This window comes from Sebastes umbrosus, chromosome 19, assembly GCF_015220745.1.
Source record: "Sebastes umbrosus isolate fSebUmb1 chromosome 19, fSebUmb1.pri, whole genome shotgun sequence".
In the NCBI taxonomy this organism is placed as follows: domain Eukaryota; kingdom Metazoa; phylum Chordata; class Actinopteri; order Perciformes; family Sebastidae; genus Sebastes; species Sebastes umbrosus.
Window position 1 is genome coordinate 21,696,804 of NC_051287.1, and position 19,838 is coordinate 21,716,641.

At 41.8% G+C, this 19,838-nt stretch overlaps 2 protein-coding genes across 4 annotated transcripts; one reads left to right on the forward strand and one right to left on the reverse strand.

Annotated features, from left to right (window-relative positions):
• Window positions 1-352: 352 nt before the first annotated feature.
• zdhhc8a (zinc finger DHHC-type palmitoyltransferase 8a) lies at window positions 353-15,443 on the reverse strand. 3 transcript variants are annotated; one of them, XM_037753839.1, is made up of 11 exons: window positions 15,155-15,442; window positions 14,766-14,816; window positions 5,172-5,293; window positions 4,918-5,075; window positions 4,295-4,467; window positions 4,084-4,186; window positions 3,298-3,389; window positions 3,076-3,205; window positions 2,842-2,956; window positions 2,169-2,281; window positions 353-2,055 (listed from the first exon to the last, which is right to left on the reverse strand). In XM_037753839.1, exons 3-11 carry the CDS (start codon window positions 5,206-5,208, stop codon window positions 784-786), a joined length of 2,193 nt encoding a protein of 730 aa, XP_037609767.1. In that variant the 5' UTR covers window positions 5,209-5,293; window positions 14,766-14,816; window positions 15,155-15,442; the 3' UTR covers window positions 353-783. The 3 variants fall into 3 exon arrangements, with proteins under 3 accessions (XP_037609767.1, XP_037609764.1, XP_037609766.1); XM_037753836.1 differs by lacking the exon at window positions 14,766-14,816 and having other exon boundaries at window positions 14,878-15,443; XM_037753838.1 differs by having other exon boundaries at window positions 14,766-15,442.
• A 2,674-nt stretch (window positions 15,444-18,117) lies between these two features.
• Window positions 18,118-19,360, forward strand: LOC119478603 (rhodopsin). The gene has a single exon (XM_037753436.1). It carries the CDS (start codon window positions 18,118-18,120, stop codon window positions 19,246-19,248), a length of 1,131 nt encoding a protein of 376 aa, XP_037609364.1. The 3' UTR covers window positions 19,249-19,360.
• Window positions 19,361-19,838: the final 478 nt, after the last annotated feature.

Here is a 19,838-nt window from a genome sequence, read left to right on the forward strand (position 1 = left end):
ATAATTTCATTTTTTTTCCCCAGCGATACTATCATCACTGCTATACAAATGTATGCATTATAGCAGTTTTAAACGGGAATGACTATAAGTGCATCGTGGCTCCATAAAGCATGTCATCTGTTGAGTTATGAGCTAAAATCATCTTGTGATTTGGAAGAAAAAAAGCAGCGTAAGTATAATATCTTTGAGGCAAGATTGATAACCAACAGGAAAATGCTTTTTTTTTCCTGTTGCTGCTTAGCAGCAGGTGGTTTAAATATGTAAAGCCTCATTCACAATGTTATTAAATTCTACTGTAGCCCTGTGCAGGTGCCTTCATTGGCAGCCATTCACACGAGAAAATAAACAGAAATGAAAATTACAAAATAAGTTTATTCATATAAACGACTACAAAATTCTATTAAAATGGGTAATTTTGCAGCGGGAGACATATTTAGATGATATGGTATTACATTGTTTCACAAAAGCAATATCAAAACACATACAAACAGATAATAAGTTAATATGCATTCTTCACATAGCTCTTCTGCTTTGACTGAGTTTATAGAGCTCGCTCTGTTTGTAAGAGGAGGCACAACTATCCTGAGATTCACCGTTTGGTCAAACTTGCGTGACATTTAAAGAATATTTCTAGTTTATCCTTCACTGTGTATTCTCACACACCCTCCCACACAGGAAAGCCCCATATGGCCTCTTATTTACAAAGTATTTCAGAGCTGTGAAGACTGAGACTAACACTGCATAGATGATTCATTCACACCATCAGAAACGTGGAGTATGTTTTTATTTCAGGGCTCCCAGGGTGACCGAGTCCTTCCCCTCAGAGGAGTATGTGAGCGAGGACCGTTTCGCGGTGCCATAGGAGGCGTATGAGGGGGCGGAGGAGGTGGAGGAGGAGGGTAAACGGGGCAGAGTGGATGTAGAGGAAGGGAGGGGTTGAGTCTGTCTGTCGTGAGGGCAGTAAGCCGGAGAGGAAGACCTGCCCTTGCTTTGCAGGCTGCTGCTGCTGCTGCTCTGCAGAGGAGAGCTGGACGTTTTCGGGCCTCGAGTCAGAGACGACGTGGAGGAGCTGGAGAGAGGTGAGGTCCTCATGCCATAGCCGAGAAGGCCCGTACTCATCAGAAACTCCCTGGAGCCGTAGGCTGGAGGAGTCGGTCCACGGGAGCCCGCAGGTCGGATGTTGTCTGGTGGTAGACTCCTCCTGCTGGGGATGTCATAGATCCCCACATCCGGGCCGTAGAGGGCCTGGGATCTGGCTTGGAGACGCAGCATCCTCTCCCTCTCCTCCATCTCTCGTCTCTCATGGATTGATGCCATGATGGTTTTTGAAAAGCTGTCATAGCGTGCGGCAGCGGCAGACTTCTGCGGTGTCAAACCTTGCGGGCCGAGATCGCGAAGGCTGTCTCGAAGACCTTGAGAGGTTATATCTCGCATCGTCAGACCTGGAGGAGTGAGGTCTCGTGATGTTTGGGACGTGAGGTCTCTCGGCATCAGCCCTTGAAAAGCGGGAGAAGGGTCTCTTTGAACGAAACCTTGGAAGGAAGGTGAGGGATCCCTTGAGGTGAGGCCCTGCAAAGAAGGCGAGGGGTCTCGAGGCTGAGGAGACTGTCTGGCGACGCCCATAAACACGGGACTGTAGCCGTGAGAAGAGGGCCGCTGCACCACAGTCCCATCTGCGCCAACAGCCATGTAGTGAGGGTGGTAGCCGACCGGAGGAGCCCCTCTCTGAGCCAGGAACTGAGGGTCTGCAGGGTTAATGAGGTTATCATAGGAGAGGCTGCTGCTGCTGTGGTTGCCCAGCAGGCCAGAAGAGCTGATGATCCCAGGTGGGGGGTTGGATCCAAAATCACCATGCATGGCAGGTAGCTGGGACCTGCTGCCGTGGCGACTGCTTTGTTTGAGGGAGAGAGAGCGGGAGTTGAGCGTCAGAGAGTTGAGCTGCAGCGAGCTGGAGATGGTGTTGGTCTGGACAGGAAGGCCGGTCTGGTGGCTGCCTCTCCTGGGGCTTCCTTTAGGCTCTCTGTTGTTCCCTTGTTGCTCTGACGTCTTCAGCAACTAAACAACACAACAAAAACCAGACAGCAAAGTCTGTCAGACAAGAATCAAAACCAGGACTTTGATAATGAGGCTTCAACAATACAACAAATTCATATTAGACTGGAAAGCACCTGCTCTGGAGGAATGGGTGACGATCCTCTGGATATGGCTTCCAGGACGGGCCGTAGCTGCGGCACAGTGGGAATGGATACAGGAATGATAGATTTTGTATGGTGTCCCATCTCTGGAAAAAAACCAAAAAAAACAGATATTCAATATTTTTCTTATTGTCAGCAAATTCCATGAAAAGACCAAAACCAACGTTGAGTTAGTTGGTTCCTACTGAAATTGTAAATCTTTAAAAAGCAAGTCACAAATATATGTTTTACATTTTAAAAAAGGCTTAATAATTCCTTAAAACAGCTGGGCACTGTAGTTTTTAGCAAACATTACTCGAATACAAGGAAATAGTGCATTTATTGGGGATTACTTTCAGCCGCGGATTAATACACATTTGCTGCACAAGCCTGAGTACGGCACCAGAGCGGTGTATGTGGGATCGACATACTCCCAGTGCCACTGTGTGGTGCATTGATGAGATTTAGTAGATTTGAAACAAAAATGTTACAAGGAATAGAGGAATAAGCTGTATCAGGCTTTGGCTACACTAACACATGTTTGTAGTGTTGTTATCAACAAAAACAAAACTCTCACCGGACGTATCCCTTAATTGAAGTATGTAAGCTGTAGAAATATATGTCTGGTTATCACAGTATATACTGTATGTGTGCCATCCTACAGTACCGTCAATGACAGCTCGTTGGCTTTTCAGCAGCCCGTGGTTTGGTTTTGGTGGCAGTGGTGGTGGAGTTTTCATTTGTTTGATGTCTGACAGTTCGACAGCTCCGGCTGAGGTTCGCTGGCAGAAGAGAAAAAAAAAAATACTTGAGAGATCTGATCCCTTGACAACTGAGGTTACAACCCTTAGATGATGTGTGAGTAAATATTTAACTTTGAATGTAATTTGTTCATGTATACTTTATTTTGGAGATCCTGACTCTGTATCCCGTTGTCCCTGACTTTCACCGGCCTCTGCCTGTCGATCTCTGGTCTGAGGAACGGAGGCTGAATGTGGATCACTGTTTTCTTGCATGGCCTCGATGTGTAGCTGGTGTCACACGACAAACAACAAAGTGTCAGCCAGTGAGTTGTAAGACTTCCTGAAAAAACTGAAGGTTAAGTAAAAGAAATGGCTCTTACTTTGGGGAGATGGGGCTGCAAACCAGATACTCCAGGTTGTTGCAACAACCTCGCGTGAAAGGATTTACTCCTCCTTGAAACTTCCCAGTTACCTGAGAGACCAGGAAGAGATACAAGCACAACTGTTTATAATTCATTATTGTATCGGATGTCAATAAATCATATGTTAGAGATAATAATAGATAATAGATCAAAATAGCACCAATGTTAAAGGAACAGTGTGTAGCATGACAGGGGATCTATTAGCAGAAATGGAATATAATATTCATAACTATGTTTTCATTAGTGTGTAATCACCTGAAACTAAGAGTCGCGTTTTCGTTAGCTTACAATGAGCCCTTCATATCTACATAGGGAGCGGGTCCTCTTCATGGAGATCGCCATGCTGCTCCGCCGTGTTTGTACAGTAGCCCAGAACGGGCAAACCAAACACTGGCTCTAGAGAGAGCCTTTCGTGTATTTACGTTACCTGAGGGCCACTGTAGTTTTCCGACACGCTTGTGAAACTGCGGTTCGTGAGCTGTAGAGTGCAAAACCGTAGCACCGCCAACCGCCATCTGACTTCAGGTGCTCCGAAAGTAGTGTTATTATGGTAAGGATGGCCTCTGAGCAAGGCGAACGGCGTTACTACGGTTTTGCACTTGGCAGCTCACATTACCGAAGTCACGGAAGCGGAGGAGTGAGCGGAGGGGTACTCAGTTGGTTGCAATCTGCAACCACACCACTAGATACCGCCAAATCTTACACACTGTACCTTTAAGTTAAAGATCTACTTTATTGACTGACTTGTTCATTGGTGGTGCGTCCTCTGGACACCAGGTACAAGTGGAATCCAGTGAGACCCAGGACGGGGATGAGAAACAGCCCTGATATACTGATCACTACCAAACTGTGCATGCTGTTAAGGAAAACTGCTTCATATTCATCTCAATTAGACAAAAGTTTAATATGTTTTTACATCAATAAATGCACATAGATTGAGTGTGCATAAGGATACGTGACAGTGCAGTGCAGCTTCCATAATTCATCCATGTGGTGCAGGACGTATATGAGGCCAAAGGTGAAGACGCCGATCATGTGAACTGCCAGCGACAACAGAAACAGGAAGAAGTAGCGGTAGTTTCGCCTCCCGATGCAGTTGTTCACCCAGGGACAGTGATGGTCAAAGTCCTGATGGGAGATTGTGGGAAAAGAAGAGATCAAATTAAAGAAAAACATACATGACACACCGAGTCCACATCAAATCATTTGCAGCACTGGAAAATCACGCATTCGTTGAAATAACCACTGTGCTTTCTAAATACACTTTGTTTAATGCAGGTTGTCTGAACCCTTTTTCAAATTGCATTTCTACTGAGACTACAAGGGTTTCGAGAAAAGGATTAACCTGATTAATGAGATCTCTCTCTCTCCATCACACTCTGTCCATCATTCACTCTGCAGAAATCCCCTTTATTGACTTTCCCCACACACACTGCTACTGTAAGCGCTACTCACTTTCTCCCCTCATCTGTTCCATCCACGCTCTCATCACTCATTTTCTCCATTTAAACGGTTTTGTTTTCTCCCCCTGGTTAGTTGTAGTCTTTCTCTCGTCTTCATATCTGTCCATGCACTAACCTCCACACAGTGATCACAAACGCTGCAGTGGGAGCAGCGCGGCGGTCTGTAGAAATGACAGGAAGCACACCACTTCATCCGCACCTGGACGCCCTTCACATCCACATTCTTATACAGCGGAGCGCGGAACTCGTCATCCTTGTCCTCGTCCTCGTTTGCTGGGAAAAGATATGTGAAATTGGTCAAATAGCACTTCAACAAATAAAAAAACAAAACTCTTCTTCTGAAAGCATGACATCACTTTGATTACTAACCGATTGGGAGCACACCAGCATCCATAAAGGTTGCCATGGTGAAGTTGGCCAGCACAAAAAGGAAGAGGATGGCACAGCATGGTGGCACAGCAGGGCAGATGGTTACAGCCAGCCACGGGCATCTGGATATACAAACAAACATTTCCTGTACTTGAGTGTCCATTCAAAGCAGAACTCATGTGCGTTTTTCAGCCTTGCAAGTATCCATTCCTTAGGTTGAGGTTTAATACAAATCAAGGCCACAACAAACCATTTAAGGGTTAATCCTCATCCCATTTATTCTGATGGCAGCGGTGGATACAAAAAGTAATTGTTTACAGTGAAAGATAAGCATGTATTAGTGTTGAACTGTGCCCACAACAAGGGATTAAATGATGGGGTCTCTCCTGGCACAGAGTTTCTGCACCCTGCAGTGAAGGCACGCTAACTGTATCTGTGTTACACAATGACGCAGGTCTGGACACTTAAAGGGCTGCAACTAACCATTTTTGTCCATTATTTTTTGTTTACTCTATAAAATGTCAGACAATAGTAAAAGTCGCCCATCATAAATTCCTCATTCCCAGTATGAGGTTGTCAATTTGCTTGTTCTATCTGACAAACTGTCCAAAACCCAAATATATTCAATTTACAATGATATATAAAACAGACAAAAGATGCAAATATCTGGAGTTTTTACTTAATAAATGACTTAAATAATTACTCAATTATTAAAAATTCTGATGATTAATTTCTAACTTCATGTATCATTAAAAAAACTGACCTAAAAGAGGTAAAACAGTGTCTGGTGGTGTTTTTATAATTTCTTAATATTATTATTATTATTATATTATATTACAGGTACTACAGAGTCTGGTGGTGTTTATAATATTATCATTATTATTATATTATAAGACAGGTACTACAGAGTCTGGTGGTGTTTTATTACTATTATTATTATTATTATTATTATTATTATTATTATCATTATTATTATTATTATATTATAATACAGGTACTACAGACTCTGGTGGTGTTTATAATATTATTATAATCATTATTATATTATAAGACAGGTACTACAGAGTCTGGTGGTGTTTATAATATTATCATTATTATTATATTATAAGACAGGTACTACAGAGTCTGGTGGTGTTTTATTATTATTATTATTATTATTATTATTATTATTATTATTATTATTATTATTGTTATTATTATTATATTATATTACAGGTACTACAGAGTCTGGTGGTGTTTTATTATTATTATTATTATTATTGTTATTGTTATTATTATTATATTATATTACAGGTACTACAGAGTCTGGTGGTGGTTTATTACTATTATTGTTATTATTATTATTATTATTGTTATTATTATTATATTATAAGACAGGTACTACAGAGTCTGGTGGTGGTTTAGGATGACAGTCTGGTGATCCCACCTTAACTTGTCAGGCTGTCGTGTTACTGTTGTGTTAGGAAAAGGCTTTCAAACATTGTTTATGTTGGGACAGGTTCATAGGTTTGTGTAGAGCTGAAGCAATCAATCGATTAGTCAATTGATCGAAAATTAAAACAATTTACAAACATTTACCTGTTCCAGCTTCTGAAATGTTTGGATTTGCTGCGTTTCTCTGTTTTATAACATTGTAAACTGAATATCTTTGGGACGTTACATTCTGAGACGTCCCCTTGCACTCTGCTAAACTGTGACGGGCATTTCTTGTTATTTTCTGACATTTGTAGACAAGATAACTAACCCATTAATTGAGAAAGTAAACAGCAGATTAATCAATAATGAAAATAATTGTTAGTTGCAGCCCGAGGTTCACAAAAAATTGCATCGTAATGAGCAGTCAGATAGTCATAATTAAAGCTGTCTAGTTAAACCAAATGTTGAACGAGTGAATGAGCAAGAGGACGAAAGAAAGAAGATAAATTCAAATCAGTGAAATTGGTGTTAAATTAAATTCAGATGCTTCTAAACTAATGAAATAATGTCAAACTATTACTTTTTTCATGTGTACTGTCAGGATTATAACCAATAAAACATCTTTCTGTGTGCCCTAAAATCTTAGAAAACCATCAGTTGTGTGCGTGTGTGTGTGTGTGTGTGTGCTGAATGATACTGAATGGGAGTATGATTATATCTGTGTGAGATTAGAGGGAGGGGCAGTGTAATCAGGTTACAGAGGAAAAGATTCACTGGATTATATTAACAGTGTTTGATTGAACATCACATGTTTAACCTACATATATACTGTATGTATGGGAATTTTCTATTTCAATGATCAAATGTTATAGTTTTTGGTATCAGTGAAGGTATAGAAAAACAATAATAATTTACGGGAGCGTTGAATGGAAATAGTATAACCAGTATAACCATGCATTCATTTTTTTTTTCAGATATGCCTCCACCAGCAAGTACACGCAGTGGTTAAACAAAAAGTATTATCGAAAGTGAAAACACTGACAAAATTAAGAGTCATCCGCCTCAATTATGCGCTTCATCCCAGTGCGGCTCCAATCCCCAAACCCCCCGGCTGGTTTTAGGCTGTGGGGGAGGGGTCCGACCCCTCGAGAGGAACGCCTGCTGATGCCATGCCAGCTGCAAACCCAGTAATCCCTGGATTATGATCTCTGGATTATAGACCATTTCTGCCAGTCCAGTGCATTGTGGACTCTAGATACTAAACACACAGATCGCCATATATCACGCCGCCTCGCTACTATATACTGTACATCATTACATAAACTCAATCGATTCGCTACTGGTAGTCTGCAGATGACTCCCTCTTACAACACATAATGAGGAAAAACTGGAAATAGGACAAGAATCTCTTTGTAGACTTAGAACAAATTTAGCATAATGAAATTATGAGGACCTTATAAGAGGCAGTGAATATGTGACAAAAAGATTAAGAAGCATAACATGATGATCCCCCCCTAAGGCTGCTGTTCAGGATGTGTGTCAACTTCTCACTAAACATGGTCATGTTTGACATGTGCTTAAACTGTCACAGCTGATCAGATACATTAATCTGTGTAACTCGAGCTGGTTAGTCACAACACTCCTCTTATCATTCTACAAACGATCTCAATAATAAATAATCTTAAATTATTACCCTGAACATTTCAATGCATTCATCAAATTAAGCTTTTGGTACATTTCTTGAATCATCCTTAACATTTGCAAAAAAAAACATAACTTGCTCAAAATCCTTAGTTTACTGTATCTCTAAATATTTATGTCAATGAACATGTACATATACTACTGTATTTTTTATGTTAACTATGGCAATAATTAAAAAAGCACAAGGTGGCACCTTTTCTGTATATCAATTTCAACAGTACAAAGCAGTGGTGCAACGGTTCAGCAAGCCCACGGTTCGGTTTGTATTGCAGTTTTTGGGGTCACGGTTTCAGATGTATAAATTGATTGATTGATATAGTAATGAATGATATTTCTGTACTATATAAATTAATGATATTTCTATATTAGATGAAGCCAAAACACTGATTTTATACATGAAGTAAGGCAGGCTTCTTAATGGTGAAGTAGGCCTATGTTCAGATAATTGTCTCTTCTATGTCTCTGGCAACTCATCAAATAATTAGCAGGCCTGTATCTAATAGTGGAGCAACGCTCCAACAAGCCCATGGATCGGTCATTGAACGGTTCGGTTTTGCATCCCTAGTGCAAAGTTACACATTAATGTATGTGGGAGACTGATTGCAAGCGATTGTACAGGATACACATTTACACCTTTACTGTTTACTGCTTGTAATTTGTTGACAGACGATGTCAATGTAAACATAGGAAATGCACCTTAGGCAGACCTGTACATGCATGTATAGGGAATTACAGCTATTGCTGTCGTATAGAGAACTGGTTGATCATTGGTTGATCTAATGCTTCACACATTCCCATTTATTAGTTAAAGTCAAGATTCATACCATTTTTAAAGGGACTGTTTGTAAGAATCAGAAATGCTTATTAACAGCGACACCTGTGGCCGTTAAGTCAACGAAAGTCAGCGTCGGGCTCGCGTTTGCTCGCTCTAAATAGACATGAACGTGCATATCTCAAAACAGTGAGGCGAAACACGTCAGCTAAAACCACAATAACACTCTATATTTCACCTGCTTGGCAGTAATGTTAGCTGACCAGACGAAGGTCTCTCCATGAATCAATGCTGATCCTAGTGTTGGCTTTTCCTGCTTCAGCCCCCGGGGAAAAGCAGGAAAAGCGGGTCGATGCCGGGGCTGAAGCAGGAAGAGAAACGTTATCATCTCCCGACTGCGCCCGCAGGGAGACACAGGCACCCGGTCGGAGATGATAACGTTTCTCGCTGTGGGGCCCCGTCACTTCACAAGACACGGGAAACCTCTGTTGGTCTGGAGGAGCTGCAGCAGTTATACATTCACTAGATATTCTCAGAGCTACTAACTCTTCTGCAGTGTGTAGTGAGCGCGCATGCACGTGTAGAGGTGGAGCGAGACAGCGAGAACGCGCGCGGTGTGTGAGTGAAGGCAGGCAGGCAGCAAACAACAACAAAAAATCTAAGCATTCAAATGCCGATTTGGAGATCGATTACCATGGCAATGGTCGAAGTTTTGAAGCATTCGGGTCAGCCCTACAAAAAGGTCTAATAGAAATGTATATAAAATATGCTTGATGTATTATGACAACTGGTTCAACCATTATGCAATGAGCTAATGCCTAGATGTTTATTCAATTGAGAACCAGTATAATACATGTTCATAATCATTTGCATGAATGTGCCAAAACATTTGCAATTTGTTAAAAAAAAACAATAATGAGAAATTGCTTTTATGATGTGCACAAGAGGATTAGATGATGTGGAGAATTTCAATTCTGATCTGAGAAATGTACCAAAGCGACTGAGGACAACTGTAACATGACAAATACAGCCTGCTCCAAATCAACGACAGCGCTGCAGAGGAAACACTGACTGATTTCTTGTGGACCAGATTACAGCGTGGACGCCTCTCTGTGTGGACGGCCAGCCTCCATGATCGGTCTGAGGCCATCTGGACCGCAGGGAGGGACAGTTCATTACACTGCGGCGCGGGAAAGACAAGCCCCACCTAATGAAACAGCCCGGGCAGAGCTGTATTAAATCACACACACAACAGTAAGCTGCTCCTGCAATCTGCACGCTGCCCTCATCCCCGCACTGGGTCAGTGGCACAGCAGACGCCGCCGCACAGTTGGTCAAGCGGCGAGTTCACTATACTGCTGGTAGCCAGGGCTCCTTTTGTGAAATACTGTCAGGGTTTACATAAATGACATCACCGCCATGTGATCTGTCAGATTTCTAGACACCCCATCAGTACAGGAAGCATCGGTGGTGAATAAATTCCCACAGACTGTACTATAAATCTCCTCATAGCGTGCGCTCTGTGTCGTTGGGTTCAACCTTTCTCACGTGATCCGTGACTTGTGTCATCCACATTTCATTATCCCTGCACTATCCAGTAAAGATGGAGGAAATTTAGGATTGTGGTTGAGTAAAACTTGATCTTTTGGACGTTTGCATTTGATGCATGCAAGTAAAGCGATTTAAGCTTTAAATCAGGACAGAGCATGAGCAGGAATATACAGTATATATTAATAAAATGCATGAATCTCAATTCAATGCACGCAGGGGTTTTGCTGCTGCTGCCTTACCTACTGTAGTCTAGTATGACCGGTTAGTAAATGTTAGCCAACTTTAGACAGATAATAAAGTGTAACTAGCATTACTAAGTCAGTTCACTGACTTGATGCCTCTTCTCTATTTGTGCAACTGTTAAAAGGTGCTAAATGCAAGATTGGGAGCATTTTTATTGCCATTGCACGGCTCTCAACCATAGACTGTATATAAGAAGTGGACGTAGTAAGGCAGGCTTCTGAATGGTAGTAAATGGGACCATAATTTACTAAATGAACATCATGCTGTGTTGAAGAAGACATGAAAGTAGCGACTAAGACCATAAACTCATGTTCACAATGTTTTCTGAGGTAATAAATCAAGTGAGAAGTAGGCTCATTTTCTCATAGACTTCTATACAATCAGACTTCTTTTTGCAACCAGAGGAGTCGCCCCCTGCTGGCTGTTAGAAAGAATGCAAGTTTAAGGCACTTCCGCATTGGCTTCACTTTTCAGAACCAGAGGTTGACGCCTGCTCTCAACATGGCGACGGCTGAACCAGCGGCTTGTAGCTAACGGTGCTAACAGCGCCAACAGTGAAAACAACAGCAACAGTGCTGACAGAGATAACAGTGTTAACCTGAGGGGGAACCGAAAGGTGGGTGCTACACTTCTGCAATGGCGCCATCGGTTGGGACGGCGTTATCAGCTGTAACCGCCATATCAGAGCAGTGCAGAGCGGCGGCTTTGAGCTAGCCAGTGGGGCACGCTCACATGCACTAACATTCACTAAGAGGCATGCGCGGCCGGCCAGGCGATGTCAACAAAGCACAGAGAAGCTCGGATTACAACACACACAGAAGGAGAGTGACTTCATTCTCTGCTCAGGTAGACATTACTCCTCCATATCTTTACATAGCAAATAGTTGTTTGCTGCTATATTAATGCTCTGGATATCGTATAGAGCACATTTAATCTGTGTATACACTAAGCAGCATTTAGCACTTTGTAATTACCATCTGTTCAGCAAAAGTTAGTCTCGCTTTTAGTGTTCCCACTTAAACTACAACTCCCGTACAATATTTCCCAAAGAATAACATTCTACACTGTCTACAGTGTTTGCACCTGCAATTTTCACACTTCTCGTCAGAAAATGTTACCTTTTCTAGTTTCAATAATATGTCAGTATTCTGAAGAGTTTACTCAACAGATAAGCAAGAATTCCGAAAAACATAACTTTATTAACAAGGGACATGTTTCTTGGTCTTTCTGATGTCTGCGGTCTTTGTTGGGCGTAGGCGACCAGGCTGCGTTTAACAATGCACAAAACCTTAAGCACTAACCCAAACAAAGGTTCACGGTCAGAGGAACAAAAGCAGGAAACCGGTAACTGATGAATTTTATCAGGCGAAGGGAAACAAAAGAGCCTCCACAATTTTAAAGGCTGTTTTCTAACTCTACCAAACCAGCAGTGAAAACAGAAATGGAAGCTTGCATTACTAGAAAGGACTATATGACTGCAGGGTTTAGGATTAAACTTGGGCGTTCATTAATATAAAAAGAGACAAAACAAAAAGGACACAAGGTCTGACTGGATGACATTCACACGTGTGTCCCCATGATTCACAGTAACCAGGGTAAAGGCCAAGGTGATGATATGGCAAATGACAAGCGGCGTCCCTTTGACTCAGTGTTACCATGAGGCGGGGCTGAACAGAGCATGGCACCTGTCCATCTCTGCTTTTGGAGGAAGGGAGTCGCTCCAGCTGCAGCTGCTGACTTGGCAGACACACAGGAAGTTATTGGTCAAACTGCGATATTAGCTGGCAGTCGACACACTTTTCGTTTCTGCCAATTTTCAGCCGTGTGCTGATATGAATGGCCTTAAAGTCTACTGTGCGTACTTCCAGATAATAAGGGCAAAAGAAGCCGGTCACTGGTCAGTCAGACAATGAGGTTTTATTTCCTTAAAGGTCGATACAGTAGTCAGGGTGTGCAGAGACTCATGAGCTCTATTCTACTCGGCTGTTAATTAAAAAGATTTTTAGGTTAGAAGGTCATTTCAGCTAAAATGCAACCCCTGTCCCATAAGAAGCAGCAGATTCATCACTTGTTCACTCAATCATTTGCTGTGTCCTGGTTTCGCTGGTTTAGCAATGCAGTCCCTATTAAGCAGTCTCTTCTCAATCTATCACGTCAGCGGGTCATTGATTTTTTTTTACTCTCACAGAGAATAGATGGGGGTCATCGAGGTTTCTCTACCTTTTCTGGCCTGTCTCTATAACCCAAACGTCTCATGACTTCATCAAGTAGACAGCTGTGAATTTGAGTGTTTGAGAGTCATTTCTATAATTAAACTACAATATAATGATGTAGGTCAATACATCACCTACAACCACCTCTCTACAGACAACCCCAAAGTAGAGAAAAGTGTTGGATATACTATATTCTCACATGATATAATCATATAAACCAAAGACTAAACACAATTTCACTGGATCTCCAATAGAGCTTCAACAACTAATTGATTAGTTGTCAACTATTAATTTAATTGCCAACTATTTTGATCATCGATTAATCGGTTTGAGTCATTTTCTTTTTTTTTAAAGTCAAAATTCTCTGATTCCAGCTTCTTAAATGTGAATATTTTCTGGTGTCTTTACTCCTCTATGACAGTAAACTGAATATCTTTGAGTTGTGGACAAAACAAGACATTTGAGGACGTCATCTTGGGCTTTGATGAACATTTTTCTGATATTTATGAACAAAACAATGAGAAAATATTCAACAGATTAATCGACAATGAAAATAGTCGTTAGTTGCAACCCTAATCTCCATCAAACAAGGGCTCCTATTTCATCTTTTTTATATCATTAAAGAAAGGAAAAAGGAAATAAGGAAAAACATGATGGAGCGGCGTGTTAAAACTACTGAACCAATGTGTATTTCACAGTGAAAGTCACTCTAAAGAAGGTACAGTAAATATCTGCTGATAGTAAATATAAAGATCCCAGACTCCATTTTTCCCAGATGGGGGGATCACATGGCATTGGCAAGAGGATCCTAATCCCATACTCCCAATCTGGTGTCAGATTCCAGTGGAAACAGTGCACTGCTGGAGAATACGGGAGAAACTAGGACAGATATGGCTACGGGGGTCAAGGGTCAGCTGAGTGGCATAGAGCTGATGAGGTGGGAGCCTTAAGTCAACAGTGGATATCAGAGGGGTTTCATATTGAAAGTAGGGTACTTTAATATCGGACGCTGGCCTGCTTCTTTTTGGTTCTTAATGTACATAAGTAAAACCTTTGAAATATAAATCTGACTAACGTATAGTCCTCTTTTAAATTGGATTCCAGGGTATTATGGGATATTATATTTCATTTTTCTCTGCATGCCAGCGTTGGCTTTGAGTGCAGTCTTTCCAGCCTCCCACTAGTTCCTCGCAAATAGGTCAAAACAAGGAGGCTAAATTTAACCATTTCCACACTTTCACCAAATGTTGCATTACAAACTTCAATTTCAAACCAGGTTGTCTCATGTTGAGTGTGTATTCCACTTCCTCCGGCTAAATTTATGACACATGTGGGTCATAATGACACTTTGATACATGTTGATTGCGGGTGGCTTATCCCCTAAACTGTGCTTACTCTGAGTCCTCAGGGTGCACTGGGCAGGCACCCAGGCTCTAGCCCACACTGAGAGCCAACCAGGCCAGATGTTAGCCACAACTGGCAGGGGGTGAAGTCAGAAGGAGAAGAAGAAGAAATGGGGCTTCTTTTTGCATTTGAATACTGGTTTAAGCAGCTTTTTAGAAAATAAACTAAAAATAAAAAAATGGGAGTAATATTGTACAATATTCATCTTAATGACAATTAAGAGAATGTTTTACATTTTATACTCATAATGCAACTCTTGCAAAAATACACATTTGACTGATAGAATAGGCCTACCTGATGCATGGTAGATGAATGATGGATGTCTGGATGGATGGGTGAATTTTTCTGTGGAGCAAACCAACAGTGCATGTCACCAACTTTTTTCATTTTGTAGGGTGGCACTTACGTGAAGACGAAGAAGAGGGAGGTCGATCCGACCAGGAGGCAGGCGGCCGTGCACACCGGGATGAAGGCGCTGGGCTTCAGTGAGTCGGCGCCGCTGGCGGGCATCCTGTCCTCTCCGCACTCATCAGAAAGCGACAGCAAACACACCGGAGGCTGCTACGATGAGGAGGACCTGTTTGTTTGGGTGTCTTTTCTATCGGACTGAGCCCTGCATCAACCTCAGAGCGCCGGGAAACGAAAATCATAGTCAAAAAGGAGGAAAAAAGAAAGAAACAAACCGTGAAAGCTAAAAGCCCGCAGCGGCACCACTCAGTCCCGCATCCCGTCCTGTGTGTCTGTCCGTCCCAGCAGACAGCAGCTCTCAGATGCCGCCTCTGGTTCATCCTAAAGGTGGAGCTTTGACTCATCCATCACGTGGAGCTCTACTACACTACAACGGGACTCCCACTGGGGCATGGCTGACGGCTTAGTGCTCTGTTTAAAGCATTAAAATGATCAGACATGTCCATTGTTGTCCATGTTAGCAAGAAATTATTAATAATATGCAAAAAAAATAATCTGATCTGTTTGTTAGAGTATCCGACCACATATTTTATAAACTGATATTTTCATCCAAAGTCTCCAAAAATGTATATTAAATATAAGGACCGACCTTCCTTTATCCAGTTGTAACTAATGGCTTTATTAGTGGTTAATGGGTGATATTATAAGATATTAATTAGACCAAATGTTGGATTTGCTGGTGTTTATTCTCTTTCAGCATGACTTTTTATTATTAATAATTAATGTATTAATTATATTATTATTATTGTAATGACAATACTATTAATAATAATAATAATAATAATTATATATAAGCATATATACATCTAAATATATATATATACATAGATGTATATATATACAACTTACTAGGTTATTTATATATATACATATATATGCATATGTATATATATAAATAACCTAGTAAGTTGTATATATATATACAACTATGTATATATATATATTTAGATGTATATATATATATATATATATGTATATATATATATACACTCACTGGCCACTTTATTAGGCACACCTGTTCAATTGCTTGTTAACACAAATAGCTAATCAGCCAATCACATGTCAGCAACTCAATGCATTTAGGCATCTAGACGTGGTGAAGACGACTTGCTGAAGTTCAAACCGAGCATCAGAATGGGGAAGAAAGGGGATTTCAGTGACTTTGAACGTGGCATGGTTGTTGGTGCCAGACGGTCTGGTCTGAGTATTTCAAAAACTGCTGATCTACTGGGATTTTCACGCACAACCATCTCTAGGGTTTACAGAGAATGGTCCGAAAAAGAGTTGTGTGGACAGAAATGCCTTGTTGATGTCAGAGGTCAGAGGAGAATGGGCAGAGTGGTTCGAGATGATAGAAAGGCAACAGTAACTCAAATAACCACTCGTTACAACCAAGGTATGCAGAATACCATCTCTGAACGCACAACACGTCAAACTTTGAAGCAGATGGGCTACAGCAGCAGAAGACCACCCGGTACTAGCAAGGTGTACCTAATAAAGTGGCCGGTGAGTGTATATATATATATATATATATTCATATATACATTATTAATTAAATTATCAAAATTATTATAATTCATTGGAAAGACCAATGAACCACTTAACTTCTGGAAGAAGTTTGCAGTGCAAAATCTATCTATTAACAACTTACTAGGTGGCTTTTGAGAAATTAAATCGTAATTAGCACTTTTCTAGTCTTCCGACCACTCAAAGCGCTTTACACTAGATGTCAGCATTCACCCATTCGCACACTGATGGCAGAGGCTGTAAGGTGCCAACCTGCCCATCAGGATCTAATCTAAATACTCATTTACACAGGATGGCACAGCCTTCAGGAGCAATTTGGGATTAGTATCTTGCCCAAGTAACTTGATACTTCGATATGTAGACTGGAGGAGCCGGGGATCGAACCGCCGATTTTCCGATTGGTGGCCGACAGCTGCGTGAGATCAATGAACATTTATTGATGGATTACCAACATTTATAAAGCATTGGTAAATTGCTTATTAACCATTATTAATGACCTTAGATGCTACTGTATTACCTTTCATTAAAGGAGCAGTGTGTAGGATTTAGTGGCATCTAGTGGTAAGGTTGCAAATTGCAACCAACTGAACACCCCGCCGGTCAGAGAACTACGGTGGCCTTCAGGTAATGTAAGACGTGAAAGGCTCTCTCTGGAACCAGTGTTTGGTTTGTCCGTTCTGGGCTACTGTAGAAACATGGCGGACTCCGTGAAGAGGACCCGCTCCCTATGTAGATATGAAGGGCTCATTCTGAGCTAACGAAAACACAACAATTCTTAGTTTCGGGTGATTACACAATAATGAAAACATAGTTATGAATACTATATTCCATTTCTGCCAACAGATCCCGCTAAATCCTACACACTGTTCCTTTAAAGAAAAAGAAAGTGGTACCAAAAGTTGTGCTGGCATTAGACAGAAACTTCTTAAACATAAAAGGGGGGGATGCCTCAACATTACATACAAACAGATTGGTACAGTTCAGTCAGTGTTTGTTCATTTCTAAAGATTAAATCGGAGAGAAAATCACAAATTAGTCTCGCCACCGGGGTGTAAAATCAAGTGCTGCTGCAAGGAGAAATAATGAGGCGCTCACTTTGTGCAGCTGTAAGACGATAAGTTAATTTTTCACACAAAAAAAAGAGTTGAGATGAAATTAAGATCCCATCTGCATGCAGGAAGTCCACTCAGAGTCTGTTTTGTCAAATTCTGCAAAGCAGCATGAACTGAACTGCACTACAGTGCAGGAATAACAATGGTGAAATGGGTGGTGTTCTCCTTTGAGATATCCTACAGATTAGATACCATTGAGTCTGTATGTTTTTATTAATACTTGGCAATTTATCAGAGGACTCAGAGCTTTAACTGGTGGCTCTTCAGGGACTTCCACAGTTGCTCAGTCAGATAATGCTCTATAATCTATTTTTAGTCAGGGGAAGCTCCTTGGGAGGGCCTGTTATGAGAAAGATACACCTCCATCTCAGTGGGACTACATGATGACGAAAACGGTGAGATGTTTAAACTCTACAGTGTGATTGGATCCGGCTTCTAACACTTCTCTATAAATGTCCAAAGATCAAAGCATCCCACATCACAAGCTTCTGAGCCCAGTCCACTGTACGTGAAGATCAAGTGTCACCTGATCTTGTGAAATGTTGGATGCAGAGGAGCTGATTGAATCCATCATCAGAGCATTCATGTTTCTGGCAGGGATCCTGGGAAACAACTGGCTGGCTATACGCTCCCTGCCCGGGCACAAATCTGGCATCCGCACCAACGAGGTCCTCTTCATCAACCTGGCCATCTCCAACCTCATCACCAACTACCTGGTGGACCTGCCCGACACCATAGCAGACTTCGCCGGACGTTGGTTCCTGGGGGAAACATTCTGTGGCGTGTTTCTTTTTTGCGCCAACCTCTCTGAAACCAGCAGCATCTACACGACCTTCTTCATCAGCGCCTACTGGCACCAGAAGCTGGTCGGCTCCCTGAAGCGTGGCGGTGGGCCGGTGCAGCTGGACAGCCTGTGCTTGGTTGGCTGTCTGCTGGCGGGGAGCTGGACGGTGGCGGTGGTCTTCAGCATCCCACACTTCTTCTTCGTGTCAGTGGTGAGCGGGAATGACAGCCATGAAGACTGTATAGACGTCTTCCCCAATGCAATCGCTAAGCAAACCTATGAAATCTTTTATTTAACCCTGGCGAATGCTCTCCCCGTTGCTGGGATTGTATTCGCCAGCATCCAGATTGTCATCACTCTGCTCCAGCACCGGCTACGCGTACAGGGTCACAACTCTGACGCCACCAAGGAGATGGTTAAGGATGAGAGTAATGAAAAGAGAAACGACGACAGATCAGTCAGCACTGTTTCTGGTCCAGGCACATCAAAAGATCCATCTTCTGCATCTCTAACCAGCATTTACACGGGCGTGCCTGCTTCTTCCGCTCCAAATGGAGCGCTGTCAGGTCGCAGCTTTCCCCTCAACAAAACAAACCCAGACAGCAGAGCTGGAGCTCCACCAAGTCTGTCAAGGCCCAGCCAGATGTCGGCGAAGCCCAGTACGAGCTCAAGCACTCAGGTGAGGGCGGCCAAGAGCGTGGTGGCCGTAGCCAGTGTGTTCCTGGTCTGCTGGCTGACTCATCTGCTTCTGCGCATCACCAACACTATCCACACCTCGTCGATGCTGGTGGAGGTGGCCAGCTATATCGCAGCCTCCTACACCTGCATCATCCCTTACATATTCCTGTACGGGGTGAAAAAGCTTTCATGCTCATGCAAACGGTAGAAATGTGCACATCACACACAGATCCAAATCTGTCGGAAGAATTGTGGCCCTTTGATAAATAAAAGCATCCATTACTTTTACAAGAAGCTGTAGAAGAGGTGGGGATAAACATGTGGCTCTTATTATAATTTTTCTCTATTACTATATTAGAGCTGGAATGATTAGTCAATTGAAGGAGCAGTGTGTAGGATTTAGTGGCAAAATTTTAACTATTTAAAACTATTTTGATAATTATAATATACAAAGTCATTTCTAACAAAGAAGTACCAAACATTACCAAATTGAAGTCTTTCAGATGTGAGGATTTGCTGCACTTCTTTGTCTTGTGTGATGGTAAACTGAATATTTGGGGATTTTGGACGGTTGGTCAGGCATCTTAAGACATCACCTTGGGTTTTAGGACATTTTGAAGGACTTGGATTTGCTATTTTCTGCCATTTTATAGACCAGACAAATTAATTTATTGAGAAAATAATCAGATTAATAGATAATGGAAATGTGCATTCCTATTTTATAGTGTTGTCACGATACTGGAATTACTGACTTTGATACAATACCTTGAAAAATATCGATATTTGATATCGCAGAGA

Bases quoted from the DNA above. Each gene is read 5' to 3' on its own strand.
- zdhhc8a (XM_037753836.1), bottom strand. From the start codon at position 14,981: ATGCCCGCCAGCGGCGCCGACTCACTGAAGCCCAGCGCCTTCATCCCG. The intron at 5,076-5,171 runs GTTAGTAATCAA...ATCTTTTCCCAG, and splicing joins TGCTGGTGTGCTCCCAATCG to CAAACGAGGACGAGGACAAG. The intron at 4,468-4,917 runs GTTAGTGCATGG...ATCTCCCATCAG, and splicing joins TTTGTGATCACTGTGTGGAG to GACTTTGACCATCACTGTCC.
- LOC119478603 (XM_037753436.1), top strand. From the start codon at position 18,118: ATGTTGGATGCAGAGGAGCTGATTGAATCCATCATCAGAGCATTCATG.